Source organism: Cuculus canorus, chromosome 1 (assembly GCF_017976375.1).
Source record: "Cuculus canorus isolate bCucCan1 chromosome 1, bCucCan1.pri, whole genome shotgun sequence".
NCBI lineage: Eukaryota > Metazoa > Chordata > Aves > Cuculiformes > Cuculidae > Cuculus > Cuculus canorus.
This window is the reverse complement of record NC_071401.1, coordinates 90,770,840-90,791,567: the sequence shown is the minus strand read 5'-3', so window position 1 is coordinate 90,791,567 and position 20,728 is coordinate 90,770,840. Positions and strand designations below refer to the sequence as shown.

The following is a 20,728-nucleotide window of genomic DNA, read 5'->3' as shown; positions in this document are numbered from 1 at the left end:
GCAATTGTTTGAACCACATGAAATTAAACCACCCCAAATTTAACAACAGAATCCTGAAGATGACAGAAACAGTTCTAAATAGAATAACTGTCAGAAACTGAATTGCTTAAACAAAATAAAAACCCTTACACCTAAAAATCACACTTACTTGAAAGACAGCTATCTTTTTCTCAACACATTCAGCTTGCTATCACCAGTAAAAGACAGCCCAGCAGCAATACCACAGCAACCAGCACAATCCTATAAATGTAGGTAAGTTCTGTCTTACGTTTTATGACTCTTCCTACTCTGTACCACAGAACACAGTACACCGAAATGCTTCCTATCCTTCCAAGTCTTAAAACACTAAGGTATTAACCACTACAGAGAAATACTCTACAGACCTGGAATTGTAAGCACAAAGGACTACATGCTTATTGTTGAATGCTCGGGTTGTTCTCACAACCAAACAATTTTATACAGGAACAATAAAAACGTGTCTGGGACACGTTTTTAAGGGGTTTTTTTAAGTTTATTTTAAGTTTAGGCTATATCTTAAAAAATTAGCACCTCAACAAACACTGTTTTTTTCAGTTTTGTTTTAAATTTTAGCCTAACAGTTGCTAAAATAATGCCCTTTGAGTAATTAACACTACCTTTTAAATTACTTAAAAATATCTTTATATTGGTGCTTTTGACAATGCAGTCACTGTCTACAAATAAAGTATTATTAAAACCGTTCTGACATAGGACATAAAAATGTCATCACCGCTGGAGTGCTGCAGTGAGAATTATTTTAGTGCAGTACTTCTTGTACTTCAGTAAGTCTGATGTGAATAATTGCATGTTTTTCCCAAATCATTCATTAATTGTATTATCTACTTCTCCTTCGAAGAATTTTGCTTAGAGAACAGCAATTGCAGGAGGCAAATGATATATCTCCACTCATGCAACTGTTAGCTGTCCTCCAAGTCACAGGCTGGAACACAGCCAAAGTATGTGACTCTTCTACAAAACAGAAAGATTCCTACGAATACAGCCGATATCAGAGTCCATGAGCTCATTAAACAGTGTTTGACTAGATCCTTATGAAAACCTGAGTAATGGAAAATGAAAAAAAAACCAATAAAATTTTAAAATCTCCCTATTATTGATGGAGCACCAGTTTGCTCTGAGACAAGTAGCACAACAATTCAGCCAAAATCCTGGGCCTCCCAAAGAATACAGCAGCAAACGAAGTTCAGAGGTATATATCATGGAGTCTTAGCTCAATTCACAAGGCTGCCAATATCCAAAAGACTACGTGACAACTCATCAAGCTCCCCTGGCAAAACCTAAGACTGAGGTTTCACATTCTGGGGCAATCACTTTTTTCTACTAGGTTATTTTTCAGTTGGATCTGTTTCCCACACAGCTGCAGGATCAGCTGCGCCAGCACAAAGCAGAGAGCAGCAACAGGCAGACTGGGGTGCCACTAAAACACGCCCAGGGAACAAGAGTTTTGGAAACCTCTGAAACAATTGAACAGCTGGGGAATAGCTGCCTAAAAAAAAAAAAAAAAAAAACCCAAAAACCAAAAAACAAAACCAGGAGGAAGACATCAGACAAGAGTTAAGAAAATGCTACTGAAGGAACAGAATACTTTTGACTGGGAGGAGCAACTGTTCTCATTTGGGGAAATCCTGAAGCCAAATTCTAACCAGAAATCATCAAGACAACAAAAACTGAGCACAGAAACCACCTTGAACATGCTCATTAAGTTGAATAAATTTGCCTTGGTTATAATCACTTACAAGTCAGTGACTCACAGGTTTTCAAAATCTGCAAAAAGGTTGACAATCTCACGTAGGACATTCTCCTAGCAGTAGCAGAGCACAATTAAGTTAAGACAACTCAGTTTCATGGCTGCAGAGAAAAAAAATGTTTGGTAACAACAACAATTCAAACATACATCACTTTGGGAAAACTACAAGCTGCGAACCTCCTTCATATATTTTAATGGCTAGGAAAACACACTGTGGTACTGCAGTCTAACCTTAGATGTAACACAGAAGAACGAACCTCATCCAGTAATTTGCATAAATTCACAACATTTGTTGGAAACATACTTCTTTCTGATGTAAAAAGGTTATTAAATCTGGACTTCAGTGGCTACAAGTGGCAGAAAACCATGCACTTCCAGAGAAATCACAAGAGCATTTAACACGTTTCACTTAAAAACCTAAGTATATAGGCTAGATGTATTTGGACTTCAGCAAGGCATCAGCTATGAACTTAGTCCATGTTCAAAGGTAGCTGGCTCTTAACATTCCCTATGCGTGTGCAGCAAGGGCAGTCAGTATTTGGCCAGTTAGTTCCAATAATGACATGCAGTAACCTGCCATGAATCTTTCTCAAGTTCTCTCTTCTGCGGCATGAGTTATAAATCTAGGAAATGTAAAAATATATAAGAAGGTATTAGCTACATGAAAATACTACCCCACAACAAGTAACACCCAAAAACATTTGTGGGGAGAAAAAAAAAAAAAAAAAGAGACAGATCAAACCAGGAGAAAAACACATGAAACCTAGTCGATCACAGAATCATAGAATGGTCTGGGCTGGAAGGGACCTTAAAGATCGCCCTGTTCCAACCCCCCTGCCATGGGCAGGGACATCCCATGATCAGGTTGCTCAAAACCTCATCCAATCTGGCCTTGAACATCCCCAGGGATTGGGCTTCCATGACTTCTCTTGGCAACCTGTGTCAGTGCCTCACCACCCCTACAGGAAAACACATCTTCCCGATACCTAAACCTCCCCTCTTTCAGCTTAAAATCATTACCCCTCATCCTACTCCTGCACTCCCTGATAAAGAATTGTTCCCCATCTTCCCTTTTGTTCCCCTTTTAGCACTGGAAAGGTCACTATAAGCTCTCAGGGAGCCTCCTCTTCTCTTGCTAAACAAGTCCCACTCTCTGCCTGTCCACATAGGGAAGGTGCTCCAACGCCATGAACAAAGCACTTCATCTCACACTGATCAGACTTCGGCCACCAACTAATAATTTTGTTCTACTTTGTTTCAAAACTTATGCAATAGAGTTTTTGCAAAGAACACTATCACGTTGGCATTTTTATACATTACATACAAAGCTGTACACAATTTATTAAAGATTTTTATTAAATAAGTGATAGGCTTCCAAGGAGAAAAAAGTCATTCAGCATTATTCATGCTGCTATCTTGTGACATTTTATTAAACGCAAATTTATTAAATATATCAACTTCTCCACAACTTTGTCAAAGATTAACTTCAGACTAGACAAACTACAGTTCTGAAGACAATCCTCCTTCAGCATCTCACACATCTGCAACTTCACGACTTAGAAAATGGATAAAAAATACATTAGTGAGATGAAAATATTGCTGAACTCCCTTTACTTTTCAGTTCCCAAGCATTTAAAATTTGAACTACAACTGCAATTAGAATGTATAACAACTAAAACTAACAGTTTACAGAATGGATAATTTTTTTTCTACTTCAAATTTATAATGCAATGCTCCTGTATCCTGTTGGGTTGGTGCAAAAATAAATGCCTCTGTTGTTGTAAACCGTTACAGTTCTTTTGGATTAAACTTTTAACTGCATTCATGTTGTATACCAGTTTAAAGTGTGAAAGTCTCTCTATTTATTTATGCTAATGTTCTTGGTTATTCTTTTTTATATTATACTGTCAAATTCAACATAGTAAAGAAACTGCAAGTAGTTTTGTTGCATGAGTTCATAAGGGGATGTAAAGCAAGAAAGTGCTAATAATATCAACAAAGCATTTGATGAGAAAACCATCAAAGAATCAGACTCACAGAATGGTCTGGATTGGCAGGGACCTTAAAGATCATTCAGCTCCAACCCTCCTGTCATGAGAAGGGACATCTCCCACTAAGTCAAGTTGCTCAATGCCTCAACCAACCTTGTCTTGAAAAATGAAGACCTGAAAGAATGTACAGCTCAATTTTGAATCCAAAAAGTTCATAAAAGAAACAGAAGTGTTGAAGATGAGGAAGGCTGTGGATATCCTCTGCATTAGATGACATTCATTTGAAGGCCAGTATTGAAACAGACCCATGTAAAAGAACTGGGGGGGCTGCATAAGAACTAAATCTTGATCACTCAAGTTGTCTGACATTTGCACCAAACGGGAAAAACAAAAAAGGTTGACAAATGGGTGCTGCACGAGCTGAATGAAAATTAAAATATCATCATTATGAAATCTGCTCTGTGTTTCTTTTGTAAAATAAAACCAACCCATTTCTTGACTGCATTGTGACATAGGATGGAAAACGGACTCTATACAATAACCAACAGCATTCCACTGTCTGGATGAAGGTGAAGCACCAAAACATTTGCCCAAACTGAAGCCCATCCAGAGAAAGTTATGGTCACTGTTTGATGGTTGGCAAGTGGAATCACCAACTACAACTTAATAAATCCTGATGAAACCACTACAGCAGAGAAGTATTGCCAGGAAAAAAAAAAAAAAAAATCAACAAAATTAACCAAGAACTGTAACATTTACGTCCAACATCAGTCAATTGAAAAGAACCTGTTCTGCTCCACGACATCTGACTATGTCTTGCTACTGACTCTGCTGAAGCTGTACAAACTAGACTACAAACCTCTACCTTTTATTTAACGTTGACATATGCTGCTTTAAAGCTGATAAGTAAAACGAGCAATTATTTTTCCACCAACCTAATAATTCTTCCAAGTAACAGAAGTAAACTAGTTACAGAGCACTAATGCCTTTTTGCACTGTTAATACTTTCATGGTCTTTGGTACTGGAATCCAAGAACTGTTATGAACAAGAACGTGTGTCCCTCACTTAAAAAAGCCCTTTAACTTCCCTTTTCCTATGAATTAAAATTCCTCCAGTGTTATTTTCACTGCTGCCCCCCCCCCCTTTGAAAATATAGACATCTTTTTTGAAAACTTCACTACCAACAATGCTTTTTAACTTCTTGAGACTTCTTTTGTGACTGAGATACGACTTTAAACAGGCCTCTAAGAAAACAGTAAGCATTTTAATGCCTAAATGTTTTTTCCCCAGACAGCTCTCCTCGTGCTTACTTAACAGTTCTGGAGAACTGGTATGTTCAACCATTATTTGTATTCTTTATTACCTGTTCTTAAAACTACATACACAGGACAAAGCAGACTCCCTGTCACTAAACCTCACCTCCAATCCACAGCAGCACCTAGTCCAGTCACTTTTAACTGTTATCAACTCAACAGCAGAGTTAATACAGTTCAGCCCACAATCCTACACTGTCTTTCCTAAGTAAAATATATCTAATAAGCCAAATTGCACTTGCACACCAAGCTGTATTAGACTAATTTGAAACAGTGTCAGTTGTTTGCAGAGGGGGTGCTTGATTTTTTTTTTTTAATAAAATTAAAAAAACAACATGGAATCAGACTATCCTTCAATAAATTCTATAGACAGTGTATTGACATGTTTCCTTCGGGTTTTTCCATGTCTCTGGAGAAACACCAAAGGTTGTATTGTACCAGTTAGACGAGACATAGGCATAAGTTATGGGCACTAAGGGCCCTAAGCTCCCCATATATTCAATAGATGCAGAACCCTTCATCACTCAAAGCTTCCTAAGTTTACAAACTGAACTTAAATAAACTGCAAATTCTTCTCTAGTGTTATCAAATCCAAACATCTGTCAACCTAAAAAACGAAGGCAAGGTAGGTTTCCAGGAACCCTAACTCACATTGTTTTATGGCAGACAGGGAGCAAGTGGCCACAAAGACACACTGATATGAAATGGTCCACAGCTAGCGTGAATCACTGAGCATTGCTTTGGAACTACCATCAGTTATAATTCATTTCCCCATTTCTATGTCCCAAGGCAACTGTAAACTGTTACGTGTGTGTAAAAGGGGCAGGAGTAGACATTTTTGGGGTGAAGATGTTATTTCCATATACAAAGTCAAAAAGCATTGCTTTCATATTAAAACTAAAAAGCAACAACAATAAAAAAAAATACATCCCATGAAAAAAAAATCTGACCTGTTACATTTAGTGAGGCAGAGCAATATACAAAAAGGCTTTCTCCTTATCCACACCTCACACAATCAGCAGAAGGGAGGCAGCTAACAGATACTGCGCCTGACACCCAGGTGGGAACAGGACAAGCTCAATAACTAAGCCTATATCTCAGTCATCAACACAACAAAGTATCCTCGGGAAAGGACAACTACCAAAAGCACTCTACTGACCCACAAGCAACAAAGCACAAGTGTCCTTAAGGTTCTATGTTCACTGGCTGCAACAATCACAAAAACCATGTAAGTAATTTCAAAGACTGAGGAAACAGTGACCTAAAAAAACCCAGACACGCACTCCTTCCCCACCAAACTCCTACACCCATTCTTCCACCCAGCGTTTAAAGCAAAACTTGAAACACATTAAGTGCAAATTTTTGTTTTTAAATTAACACCTTCAGCCTCATCTTACCTGTTGAGATTGTGAACATACATGAAAGCACTAAGACAGGCTCTCGTCCTATGCACCTGCCTCACATCCCCCCACGGGAGACCTTGAGAGCCATGGCTTCAACTGTTTGTACAGTCATGTAACAATGAATCAGAGAAAAAAAAAAAAAAATCAAGCAGGCAGCACAGTGCTACTGTATAAATTAAACAAACACGTTCATACCTGAACCAGTAGTGGTTTGTTTGGGTTTTGTTTCCAATTAAAAAAAGAACAGGAAGTTAGAATACAACTGTTTTCGTACAGACATCATCAGTCTTCGTCTGTTATGGGTATTGAAATATAGCACAAACCAGGAAAACCATAAGTAGACTAAACACTTTTCATTCTGTGTCACCAACATCAAATAACAACCCCCAATAACATTTAGAAGTACCAAAAAACCTTACCTTTTGGATAATCTTCCAATAAGAGGTTGAAGTGACCTAACTGACAAAAGAAATCAGACTCGACCTTTCCTTCAGCTTTCAAAATTAGTGATTCATAGCAGCGAACAGCCTGGGAAAGAGAAATACAGGGATTTCAAAATTCTGTATTTAACTGAAGCAAATAATGCATTTTCTGTACATTTTCTGAAAAATATCCAAGTTTCTCGTTACTCTGCAAGGCCAAAAGTCAGCAAACACTCCCAATAACTTGCAGCCAGCATTACTTTTTGAAGTGTAATATTCAAGATGGAACAGATTTGGAAGTTCACCAATTCTAATGCAAATTGATAGCAACAAACAATCAGTTCTCTCTTGTTTATTTGTGGACTCCAGAAACATTCAATTCCCCAAACACGAGACAATCTTGTAACACTCATGATGATTTTTAACTAAAAAAAATAAAAATCAATGTAATGCAAATATTTCTTTTCTTTATTCTTTCCAATTTGCAAGACAGAAACATCCCTGATTTTATTCTGTGTTTGTTTTTTCTGAAAGATTCACATTTCATTCTACCATTTTACTTGTTTTCCCTAAGCTGAAGGATACACTACCTCACCATGCTTAGTTAGGCAATTTAAGCACCTCAGCATATATTTTCCAAGACCTGATTCTTATTGCATACCTCTCGTGTCACGAAATGCAGTTTACTACCTTTTATTTACTACACCGTGACTGCAAACTACGTAAAGCTAAAGTTAGAAACCTGAATTCTATTAGTAAAGACTTTTACTTTGAGAAAAGTTGCCCTAGAAGTTTTTTTAAGCAGAACAGACCAATGAAGTATGTTCTGTGCTTCAAACACATTTTTAATACACTGAACTGATACCTTCTGTTTACCATAATGGTCATGATCTTTAACCTGTTACACTCCTGTCTCATGACCCCGTTTATACTTCGGGAATTAATAAATTAATGAATGAATCCATTTCTCAACTTGTTCAACTTCCAGGTTCTTGAATTTGAACACACTAGCCATAAAATGAAGTAGCTGAACTAAAAATAAATGGGAGGGAAGGTCCTTTACACCAGCAGCAGACTTCATAGCTCTCAAAAGCTTGACAGACTTCCAACAAATTCCAATTCGAGCTGGTTAATCCACGACTTCCTACAACTCATGGTCTATGTTGCAAATTTGGTTGCAATTATGAACTTGATTTTAATATATTATAGTAATTAAAGACCTTAATGCTTAATCTGAAATTACAAGCTTCATTAAATCACTTTATTAAAACTGGAAATTTACTTCATGTCACTTGTATTGTCATCCAAATAAAAAATGCCAATGATAAAATGAGGAAGCATTAAGAAACATCTGTGGATAATCCAAATTCCTAATCTAATCTGTATTTTAATTTGTCATTTTTACCTTGCTGTTCTAACTTGAAAATTGTTTTCTTCAATGTTAAGCCATAATAAAACAGGCCCCACTGAACTCAATGGACACAAAGCCATGTATATGACCAGATGAGTGGGTCTCAGCTTGTACCCCAAGCTTGAGTTGCATTACACACCTTTTTACCCAATTCCAAGTTCAGAACAGCCTTATTTTATGGCTGTTTTCAGAAAGAAAGTTCTGATGAATAAAAAAGCTATGCTGCTACAAAACTGCTGAAAAATTAGTAACACCTATATTAAATCTATTAGGTCTATGTGTGGTATTAAAATGATTTAATGTAACCAGTATTTCAAACTGTAGCTATTTGGCCACATTCTGAAGACAATGAATTGAGATGCGTATTTGCCTCTACATCAAAGAACTGCTGCAGACTGTTCATTCACGCTGAGTTCTGCCTTAGCAAACTGAACTGGAAGGACTGGAATTCTGTTGACAGTTTATCAAAGCTGCTACTCCTTTAATTTTATTTCCACCACTATGAACACCTCCTGAAGTCAGACAACTCTTAATCTAAAGAACACAATCCCTGCAATCAGAAGCTAAGCACACAAGTCCAAAATTAGTTTCTTAAAATTACTACATGTGTATGAATGAATTCTCAACATTCACTCATCTGCTGAACCTGTTCCAATCCACAGGTGTTTTAATGCAAGCTATCAGGGTTTGCACCTTACTTCCTTTCCCTAGTTTCTGATCATGTCTCTGCATTTGTACAAATCGTAACACAATTCTTGCTGGTATCCCTAACGTTACTGTCACAGATTAATTTGCAGATAGGCTTTTTGCTCATGGTTTGCTATACCTGCTGCAGCTCCTGAAGAGAATATTCACATTATGACATTTTCTTAAATTAATATTTTGTCTTCCACAATTCAGTCACTGTTCACAGCATATAGAAACTGCTACCACAGCAGGCAGCTTCGAGAAACTGTTGGAGAGGAAGTCAAGACAGTTTATTTCCTTCATTAGGTGGCTACAGGTATTTAAAGGGAATTTGACTTTATGAACAAATATAACAGGACTTTTCTTTGCAGGATGTTCAAGGCAATTATAAATCATGTGTACATAAACAGCTAAGCATCTAGGGACCCATAACATTTTCCCAGCTCCTTTTTAAGTAAATCCTCACTAAAAGATGTATCACAAGTATCTGAAGGACTATGTATTTAGTAGGGATACAAAAAGCTGTGTCCAGGTCTTTCACGCAACCCTCAAATTCTTTGTAAGGCAGATTCTCCCTTGGCCTTAGAATCTCTTTGAAGATACTGCTAAGCCATCTTACTAATGCCAGCACAAGGCAAGGCACAGGACAACAGAGCTGCAAAACAGAACTTCCCCTTGAAGTAGCAGTTAACCGTTACTGTAAGTGCAATCCAACTACACCACTGAATGACTACACCTTCTCAGTTCATCTCTAATTTATCTGCAACATTATGTGGAAAACACTTACGTTACACAAACTAATTGTGAAGGTTTTGTATGAATATTTAAAACGAATATTTAAAATTCTTCTGGCACGTTCTAACAAAATGAAACAGAAACTAAGAGCTTTATGTCCTTGACAAGAACACCAAACTACACATCCAAATCTCTGGAGGATGAGCAGACTGGTCAGTACGTGGCTCTTGTTCTTCCTGGTAGTTGTAGCAGATTCATTCAAATTTATTTATCCAACTTAGGTTTTAGTAAAGAAACTTCCTTCCCCAAACCCCTCGACAAACATCTTTAGAAAGGAACAAATATTCCTTTCCATAGATAAGAATTTGTCTCAGTTTAGTGAACAGATGAAAACCTTTTTGAAGAATGAGGTCACAATTACACCTATCTGTATATAAGGGGTTTTTTTAAGGAATAATCAAGAGATCTCATTCATTTAGTAGATCTCTAACTGTAATCTATGGCACCACTTGTGCAGCCTATTTAAATCATCCTGAGACGGAGTTCTAAGGAAGTTAAAAACTCCTCAGGTTTTAAAGTATTGTCATTTCTCCACATGGAGAAACATAAGGATTTGTAAGTGCACTCAATGGAGCCAGCCTCGAGCGTTATTGACAAATTAACAAGAAAGAGAAAGACCCTGAAATGAAAAGGAAGATTGTTACACAACATAGTAGACTTCCTTCCCTTTGTCCAAGGCTGCATGAAGATAAAAGGGAAACCTGAAGAATTTAGAAACTTGGCAAAATAATCACCCACAGCTGCTTTGCAGTGTAGCAACCAGGGCAGAAGCAGGAAACAAATACAGAAATGGCTGCAGGAAAAGAAGCTGGCTTATATGATACAGAATAAAATTTAAAAAAATAGCAATACTCATGTTGTTTGCCACCTGCTTAAAAGTAAGCTTAATCAACACATTTTTGGCAACGCTTCTGACATGACAGATACAAACCCGCTCTTATGACATCAGTTTGTTCACACAATCTGATTTCACAAGTTCAACCACCAATGCTTAGGACACATTTAAATACAATATAGCAAAGAAAAGGGCTTAGTGTATTTGTCAACTTTGAAAAAGCTAGCAAAATATTCATATGCATTCACAAAAGGAAAAAATACAAAAGGAAAAGAGAATTCCATTATTGCCTTTAAAATGCACTATCAAATCCCTCTCTATTCGCTACTTATTCCAAAGGGAAAGGACCTGGAATAGTTCTTCCCTCCACTGTGAGAAGAACATTCCTTCCCCACCCTACTCCCCACTTCAGAAAGAAGAAAAACAACCCCAAACCAAACAAAAACAACCCTATAAAGCAGATGATAGTTTAGGCTGTTATTAACATGATGCCTTTTCATAAAAAAATCCTAGAGTTGGGAATATACAATAACAAAAATGCACATACACACAAAAACCCCACCACAAACATTCCAACAGCTAAAACCGAAATTCTAAGTATTGTATACCAAAGTCATTGATACATACTACAGCTCTACTTCATAAAGGAGAAGGAAGAACGAAGTTATGCCTACTTTAATTAACACGAAGAAAAAATCTTTTCCATAATCATTGGTTGCAATTATCTGTATTTTACAGCACAGACCCAAATTACTGTTAAACAATAATCCTAAAAAGGAAAAATCAATACAGCTTTTTTGAACTGTTTCTAGAGAAGATGACATAATTATGTTCTTTCTTACTTGCAGCAAGCATGATTGACTAAGATGAAAGTAGCAGGACTAAATAGCCCCACACCACAATGTTAATTATTAGCTCTAATATAATAATGATATGAAAACACAAGAGTGCATTCAGTCAATTTTTTACTTAAAACAGAAAAAACACTGACAACTACAAAAAAAACAAAAAAAAATGGCCATGTAAACTGTTAGCATGGCAACAGCTGGGCAGTAATGCCCAGTGAAAGAAATTATTTTGAATTTTACTGGGCAATAAATTAACTGCTGAGGAAAGATAGTGTTTTAATCCAGACAACACAGTGTAAAGTTACATATTCAAAGCCTCAAGATATTCCTGGAATCCTAAAGTTCACAGCAGAAAACACTATCATCCACGTAGATAAGCCTACGGGGGCTGCGGGGGGAGGCGCGACAGACAAAACAGTTCCTGCTTCTTTTTTGTTTCTCTAGAAAGCAATAACCTGAATGGATGGGCTTTCTGAGCAGCTTACAAGAAAATGAAGCATGCAGAAAAGTCCATGTGAAAAAATTCCAGGTAGAGAAACATGAATGGACTCTTCACAAAAAAAAAAATACATACTACAGTAACACTTGGAAATTAAACATTAGAGGATATTTTACCCTTCTAGAAAAGTAATTACGTAGACAGTGCTGCATACTGAAGTGATGACCCTGCTACCTACCACCAGTCAGCCTGAAGGATATCTACAGACCAGAAAAGCAAAGGTTTATGCATGTGGTGGGTTCATTCTCCCCACCCCAGTGTCAAAAGAGGCTTCTCTTCCATTCCTTTCTCCACACAATTCATACCAAAACGCACAGAATTTTCTAGAAACAACAAAAGCTACCATCCTGAGAACCTCCCAATTCAGTTCTAGCTGCTGCTCTGCAATAAAACAAATGTGAAGCAGGTGAGCTTCAGCTAGACAAGAAAAAAAAAAGACTAGCCTGAATTCTTCATATGTTACAACTATCACCCCACCCCATTAACAACTGGCTGAAAAAACACCACCGCCTGGGCTGTAGAGGACTTAAAAGAACACCTCATTTACTTCTGCAGAGAAAAGCATGCAATTCACATTTGACTGAAAATAATCTATATTAAATTCAGCAGATCCCCTCCACTGACAGCTCTCGTATATGTGGACAGCACAATACTCTTAGTTTCCATACTCAGTATCAATTCCCACAACAGCTTTCAAAGCTTTACATGCTCTCTCTCTGTAAAGATCATATCACATCATGAAGTTTCTCTCCCAGCTTAGCACAGGTTTACTCTCCTTGCATTTCATATATGGACTATATAAACATGCTCATGCCCCAGAACACCTGGGCCTCAAGAAGGAAAAACACGAACTGGGCTCTTCAGTAACTCTGTTATTGCAAAATCTCTTGGCATATTGAAATGTTGGGAAGTTACTCTAATTGCTAATAACATTTAAGACCGAAGTCCTTATTTCAGGGACAACAACCAGTACAGAACAATGGAAACTGATTGTCCTCATCCATTTCTCAAGAAATACATCATTAATTTTGGCCCATTTATTTTCCTATGATTAATACTTCATGAGGGAGGATACAAGAATAAACAGTGCAAAACAGACTAGAAAAGCAGTTGGACATGTTAGCTACATGCATAGCCGATGATGAAGATTAAGATTAATTTTCTTTAAAAGCCACTACTGTGGTCTAAGACTTATCTACCTTTAGGCATCATTTGGAAAAAAAGAATTGTATCCGTTATATCTTCAGTATAATCTGGAAGTGGAAGAGAGATGAGGCAGCAAACAGCAGAAGGTCAATGCTGCCAAGTTTACAAGTGAAAATTACCATAAAAACCAACTGCAAGGTAAACAGCACAAATCAAAAATGTTCTTGACACTGGAGTGAATAAGAAACAAACAGTAATATAAGAAAACTTAAACATTTAGAAACCTGCTCTGGAGAATTCGTATCAGCAAAACAAATGCTTAAATCAGATGGAGAATAGGAAACACTAATAACTTTGGAACAATTTTTCCTGAACTAATTATCATTGAAAAATGAGGGATACTGCTTCACAAAAAGCACACAAGTACAGAACAGATTACAAAAAAGAATACGGGCAAATCAATGTTAATTGGGCAAAAATGACATTTAAGTGGGTGGAGGGGAGGTAGCTTGCTACCACTTTTTACCAAATATAAGACATTCTTCACAAGCGCTTTCTGTCAGACAGATGCAAACTCATAGTGTAGGTTTCTCAAAGAAAAATAGAGGAAACTCAGTCATTTTCAGCTGACAGTGTCCATACCCAACTGTTTAGACAAAAAAATTTGTTGACTGGAGTTAATGCAGTGAATCACTCTGCATTAATTCTGAGATCACCTTTAGGATGCAATCCTCCCCCATTACTTTTTTTAAATACAGTAAGATATACTTATAAATACCAATGCATTTACAGAGACACACACTACACAGGACATTGAAACTATTTCTAAACTATCAAATAGAATGCTCTGTATTCTGTCCCTGAATGCATAACCTGAAGACTCAGGAGATTACGACAAATTTCATAGGGAATTTAATCATGCTGAATACTTATTTTCAAAAGTTGTTTTTTTTTTAAAGTAGCAGTGGGTTTTTCATAGGCAGTTGAAATGGCAGATTTTAATCTGAGAAAATATGAACATTTCTGTGTTATTTTTTACCATAATAATTCTATTTCAAGTAGAATTGCAGCACAGTAATTTAGCAATTGTTCTAGAGCTAAGAGTTCACCACATACTAAAATTTAAAACTACTAAATCTGATTTTATCCTAGCAACTCTTTGCCATACCAACACAGAACATCACAACTGAGGTGCAAGCATGCCATACATCAGAACATTTAGAAAGTTAGCTTTGATAGATAAACTTATCTTTTCTGAAAATGTTAAACTAGCTGTATCTTGCTGCCTACAGATTTTCGTATAGATTTAAGTAAAACATCATGCATTATATAAACAGTTGGTTTTGCTTCCATTGGGTAAATAACTTTGGAAATACAATTAAAATCAACACAGAAAGGGAAAAAAAAGACCAATTAAAGGCAGAGTCTACATTAATAGTTAACAAGTTTTATTTAAGAAAAAATAAACCCAAAGTTTAAATCTGAATTACTTATTTATGCAAAGATCTCCAGACCCAGACACAAGTCTTTGGAAATGTAACACTATCAGCTAGCAAGCACAAAGGCGACAATGAAGCAGTGAATACAGAAGCTTGAAAAAAAAGTATTAAACAGAACAATGTAAACACTTGTGCATATGAAAATGTCTAGAATGACTAACACAACAAATATATATTTGCAAAAATACATAACTTAGGACTAAATAGAATGATCTTCTCTTCTGTTGTTTGAATACAAGGTGATACAGAAGAGCAACTTCTATAAAATATTAAAAAACTACCACCAATTGCTCTGCTAAACCTGCACAGTTTAAAATCTAGTTCCAAAAGGGTACAAGCACCAGAGGTGGTGTGGGTTTCAGAAATAAATACTGCTGGTAGCTTAGTCTGAAAATGTAAGGAAAAGAAGATTTATTTTAAAAGAATAGAGCTGAAAATAGGTCAGGAGCTGTTTATGAAGAAAGTATAAAAACTAATGCTAATAGGGTGCAAAGTATAGAGTTTTCAACACCACAAGGGACATAAAATTGGTAAAGGTACATTAAGACACAAACGATAAAAAGTGAACACCTAAAAGAAAGGAACCTGGTTTCAAATAGTGAAATACCATTATTTCAAGAGTCTCAGAATGCTGGTACTTCTGTTGTTAGCATTAACTACTGCAGCAGTTAAGGTGCCCCACAAAGATTTTCCATCACATCACCAAAATCTCATATGTAGGAACCACCCCACATACCATGTTTCTTTTTCCACTATCATTCATATAGACTTCTCTCGTGGCTGCTTAATTATGCTTAGACAATGGGGATGCCACTCACATACAATGAGCAACACTGGAACATAACCAAATGTGCACAAAAAGCAGCTTGCACGCAGAAATGGTTTTAAGATCTTTATGTTCAGCAAAGACCTAGAAAAACACAGCAATAATTCCCATCAGGACCTGTAGCTCCTTCTCTGCTAATGTCTGCAAACAGCCAGCCTTATCCCTCACCTTTTCCACCTCACATGGCAGTATGAACCGAAATAACTGCAATGAGAAAGTGAGGAACACAGTCCTCTGGATACAATCACACAACTAATGCTCAGTACCACTTCTAAATGGAAGAGTTGGTGTACCTCATTCCTGGACAGAAATAACACCTGCTTGCGCTATGAGGCAGTTAACAGGCACAAAGGGTACATTCCTACAGATTTCAGAACTGGTATGTGCAAGTATTTTAGCTACTAGTGTGCATTTGCATCATCATATACACTAAACACCAACTAAATTGCAATACACTCAAACATTGCTCAGAAACTAGCCAAGAGAGTCTTCCTACTTAATTTTCACAGGCAACACGTCCTGAAGAATCCCGTGGCTGTGGGGTAAATAGCCATGCAGGTTGTCACCACAGACTGTTCTCATTAACATTCTCCTGGAGCTAGATAGAAGATCTCCTTCTTGAATAATCCTTCCCAAACCCTGTCAAATTTGACATTCAATATAGAGATGGACATTAACAAATACCAAGTGAGAAAACATGCATGCATTAAGCTTAACACCAATTCTCCATGCCTCAATATGTATACTCAGGGATACTACTGAACCAGAAAAAGTCCGCTTCAAAGGACACAGCTCCAGGTAAGTACCACAGGTCAGAAACTACTTCTATTACTGAGGGGAGATATATGCACAAAAAAAAAAAAAAAAAAAATCACCGAAAAACATTAAAATCATCTAATAAAGACATTAATCTAGGATACAAGAGACCAGGATTCTGGCTTTGCCTAACTGGAAACAGAAATTTAAATCTGTTCATATATTCACAGCAAGTGAGTCAACCTCACCTTTAAGCCAAAAGTCATGATGATGATTCACAGCAGGATACAGGCAGAATGACAAAGACTAAGCTTCCACCTATATGTGGAAAACTCAGTTCCACCTCTGCCCACCCACAACTACAGTAAAACCCTGCACAGACGAGGTGGATTATACGATTTAAAACAAACAACTGGATAAAGAATGCAGTCCATTAGAGGAAGGTACCAAGGAGCCTGAGGCCCCATGACCATCTGTCTCAGTTGAGCACTAACAAATATACCCGAAACCGTAACTTCTTCTCAATCCATCATGCTGTTAACTGCTTCCAATGGAAGGATTTATAAATACTCTTTTCTACCATATCCAGCTGGAAAAAGTTAAAATATCCCCTTTTGTTGGATCCAATTTTCAGTTACCACATACCCTGACTATTTAATGCATAATACTCCAACACTTGTGGACAAGAAGTCACCAATTCAACCACACACAGTAACATATGCTCAGTAACATGGGTTTCTATAGTCAGTCACATCTAACTCCTTAATACATAACTCTTAATTTTTTAAAAAACAATAATGCCTAAAGTTGTATCAGATTTCAATTTTAACAGCATAGGTTAAAATTATATAACTGATAATCAAAAAATACAATCCTCTACTTCAAACCATGATTAACTACAGAATTTTATGACTTTATTACAAAACTCTCAAAACCAAGTCACTGCACTTTACAAAAAGCACTAAAAAACTCCCAACACACCTACGTCTAAAGGCCAATCCTCTAAACCAGATAAACTTCAGATTTAAAGAAAAAAATGCAAATAAAGCTCACACACAATTCACTAACCTTACACTGTTGACCACTAACAGCCATTCCATTTCTTAAAAAAATTATGTCTACTTACAGGCTAAAAATGAAAAATTGCACAACGTAAGTGGAATTCCACTATATGGAACTCAAATTTTTAGCTTGTTATTTACCTCATGTTGCACTCAAACTACGTTTCATAGTGACCGAATCAGTATCTCTGAGCTCTAAAACACTGCTTGTGTCCCAGTACCAGAGGGAAAATTTGAAGTCTTCAAACAATCAAATTGTTGAGAAACATTTTACAAACCTACTGAGGTGCCAACCCCATCAGCAGAAATTTGAAATGGGACAATAGATTCCAAAAGAACAGATGTGCAGTACAGCATTTAACATCAGGAAGTTCAAAGGCTATTGGCACCATTAATAAATGCGCTTGCAATTAAAATGAAATAATGACAGAAATAACTGAATGATATACATTCTGTGATTCTATGATCTGACCTTTCAGCTGAAGCTGTAATGACTCAGGCCTCTCGGTGATGGATCAATTCCTATACTGTTTACAGTGGCAGACATCATCAATTTCAAGTATAAAGTAAGACTTTAGAAAAAACTTCACAATTTTACAGGCAATGTAGTTCCCAAAATGCAATTAACTTGAGGCTGTAAAAAATGCACCAACAGTGACACAGGACATAAAGTAACTCAAGAGCTTTCCATTAATAAGACAGTTCCTTAAAACTAAGAAGTTGACTGTCTCCCTTTTTAAGGTTTTGGATGAATGGGACATACCCACGTCTCCCATTTCACTGTCACTAACGTTATACACCTTTGTTTAAAGGTTAAATTCACCTTCACAGCACTCAATGATCATAGAAGATCTTTAAATTCCCAGAATACACAAACAGAATAACTGCAGCCAATAAGAATGCTCTACAATGTAAAAAAAAAGCTTATTTCCACAGAAGACTGGATTTGTTTCAAGTACTGTTCCCAAAGAGTAGAACTAAACATTATTACAAAAACTACATCAACACAGGGTATGTGGAAAGGTGCACACACTTTTACACTCACTTTCATTAATATACATAAAAACCCCACCATACACTGTAGCAAAATCCCTGTCAAAACAGTCACCATGAGCAAGCAATTCCCCTGGAGAGGAAACATGGAAAACAGCAAAACAAAACAAAAATCTATGAACCAAGCATGACAGAATCAGCCACTGAATAAAGTTCTAAATAGCACATTGGGCCAAACCATAGAAACAGCAAATAAAAGGTCAGACAGAATAAAGAAGTGAGAGGGAACAAGCAAGTGAGAGTTGAAACCTTCATTGGCGGGAACACCAGAAAAGGAAAGCTGACAAATCGCAATTTACTCAGGCCCTGAACGACAACACCCTCTTCACTATGATATCATTCCATCCCTACTCCATCTGGCAGCACAACAGCCTCCCCATTATTACTCACCCAACACATAGCATCTCCACATAATAATCACTTCAGTCGTGCCAGTCACTCAGAGAACAAGTGATTAACCCTCCACAGAGAATGTTTGGGGAGGATGAAAAAATACAAAGGTGAAACAGATTAAGAACATACTAAAATGCATCAAATTTAAATTAAAAACATTTTCAAGTAATCATAAGAGGCAAAGGGTAGCATGCAACTCAGTCCCAAGTGTCAATCTTTTTAATTCCTTATTGTAAAGTGCCAACTGTAGCACAAAAGGTTCATTTTTCATAGCTTTCTGCAGTAATAGGTTTATTTATACCCCAAAAAAGCAAACCTTGTCATTCTGGACTAGCTGTGGCCTGTCCTGCACAAGCACAGGAGGTGTGTAAGCCTTATACTTAAGCTTGGAACGTGCAGGGGATTTACGCTGTCTTTTGGGCACAGATGGAGAACTGGCATCTCATAAGGTGCACATGCCTTACAGTGAAAATCTAACTACTGAGGTCCATACTGCAGTTCAGCACATGGAAAGGCTGCAACTGCTTTTAACTTCTCACCCAATTAGCCAGAACAGTCAGGGCCAGGTTGTACTAACAGGACAGGGGCACAGCAGAAGGTGGGGGCTTCCTCTCTTCTCTGCTGTTCCCTCCTCTTCACCTGCTGAGCAGGTGGAGGCGCTCCTTAACAGAACTTACTAGTTGTTACAAGTTGTAGGCATAAAATTTAATGTTTTTGTTAGTTTTTCTGCAGGCCTTTAGGACAAACAACATAGACCTGACTCTTAATTTATCATAAGAAAAAAAACCCAGTATACTGCATATATGTTTGAAACTTTTTTGCTATGAGGTAAGTCGAAAAACCAAAAGTCTTTGTGGAATATTAAAATAAAGTTTGCAGCTCTTGTTAATTTTATTTCCCTTCCTCTACAGATGTAAATACTTGGCTGCTACCTTTATGCCACTCCCTCTCACACCCACGCAGGCTAAAAGAAGCAGAACCTCAACTCCGTTCTCCTTAGTGCCCTAAGACTTAACAGTACAGCTACACTGCACAACATACAACGGGCACATAAATTTGTTAAAAGTTATTCCTTCTGTGCTGTGTAGTAACGGAATGAGATTTGAGACTCTTGATCATGGTCGCCTGCACTTGCATCACATACAGTTCCACATCCTTTCATCTTTCCTGAGAGTCAGACCAAGCTTTACCTAAAATCCATTTTCACAGGTATTTAACAGTGTCCAAGCAGCACAAAATTCAACATTAGTATTATAGTAGTTCACCTTTTAAGTACACTTATTGGTAGTAGCCTATCATTATCTCCATAATTTGCAGTGGTACAATACTGGCCTTTGGACTGAATTTACAGTATAATTTTAGGTCTATCAACTAGAATGAGGTGAGGACATTACAACTTTGAAAACACCCATCAGCATGCCACAGATGTATTTTTTCGAAAGCAAATGCAGTAGGCATGTAGTAGCAAAACATAATGGAACCACACAAGATCCTGAACTCTGCAACAGTTGGCTTATTAAAACTGCTCAAAAAAAACCACCAAAACCAAAATAACTCAGGTATATCAACGACTGGATTATGAGGCATACATTGTCAACATAAAGCAGAATAAAAAAAGTACACGATTCTCGAATTCAACAGAGGATAAACCTCCAACAAACATAAGATGACCACAATAAGTCAGACCAGTAGCCCGTCTGGTGCACAAGCCACAAATTAACTGCAAGGAACCATCTTCTGTTTGTTCTGAATTTGTTTCCTCATAGTTAGTTGATGCTCCCAAGCTCTTACAGTAGAAAAGGCAGGGAGCAATGTGTTCTAAAAGCAGAAATACCATCTCCACAGATGTGATCTACAGCATTCTATAAAATCTCCCTGTGTTCAGAAAACAAATTCAGAAGAGAACTGCAAGGAGAAGAGGAAAGCAGAAGAGTCTCTCTTGCAAAAAGAAGTCAAAACAGCTCCAATTATTTAGCTTAGCAAATCAAAAGCTAGTACCAACATAC

At 37.1% G+C, this 20,728-nt stretch overlaps 1 protein-coding gene across 10 annotated transcripts in view; it reads right to left on the bottom strand.

Moving 5' to 3' along the window:
- The window catches only part of KDM6A (lysine demethylase 6A), a 151,590-nt gene that overhangs the window by 112,892 nt on the left and 17,970 nt on the right, over nucleotides 1-20,728 (bottom strand). For all 10 annotated transcript variants that reach the window (XR_008448274.1, XM_054056929.1, XM_054056926.1 and 7 more), the window contains exon 3: nucleotides 6,911-7,019. Coding sequence is in view for 9 of the 10 variants with exons in the window: in XM_054056929.1 (XP_053912904.1) it covers nucleotides 6,911-7,019 (109 nt within the window). In the remaining variant the exon portion in view is untranslated. The remainder of the gene's footprint in view (nucleotides 1-6,910; nucleotides 7,020-20,728) is intronic.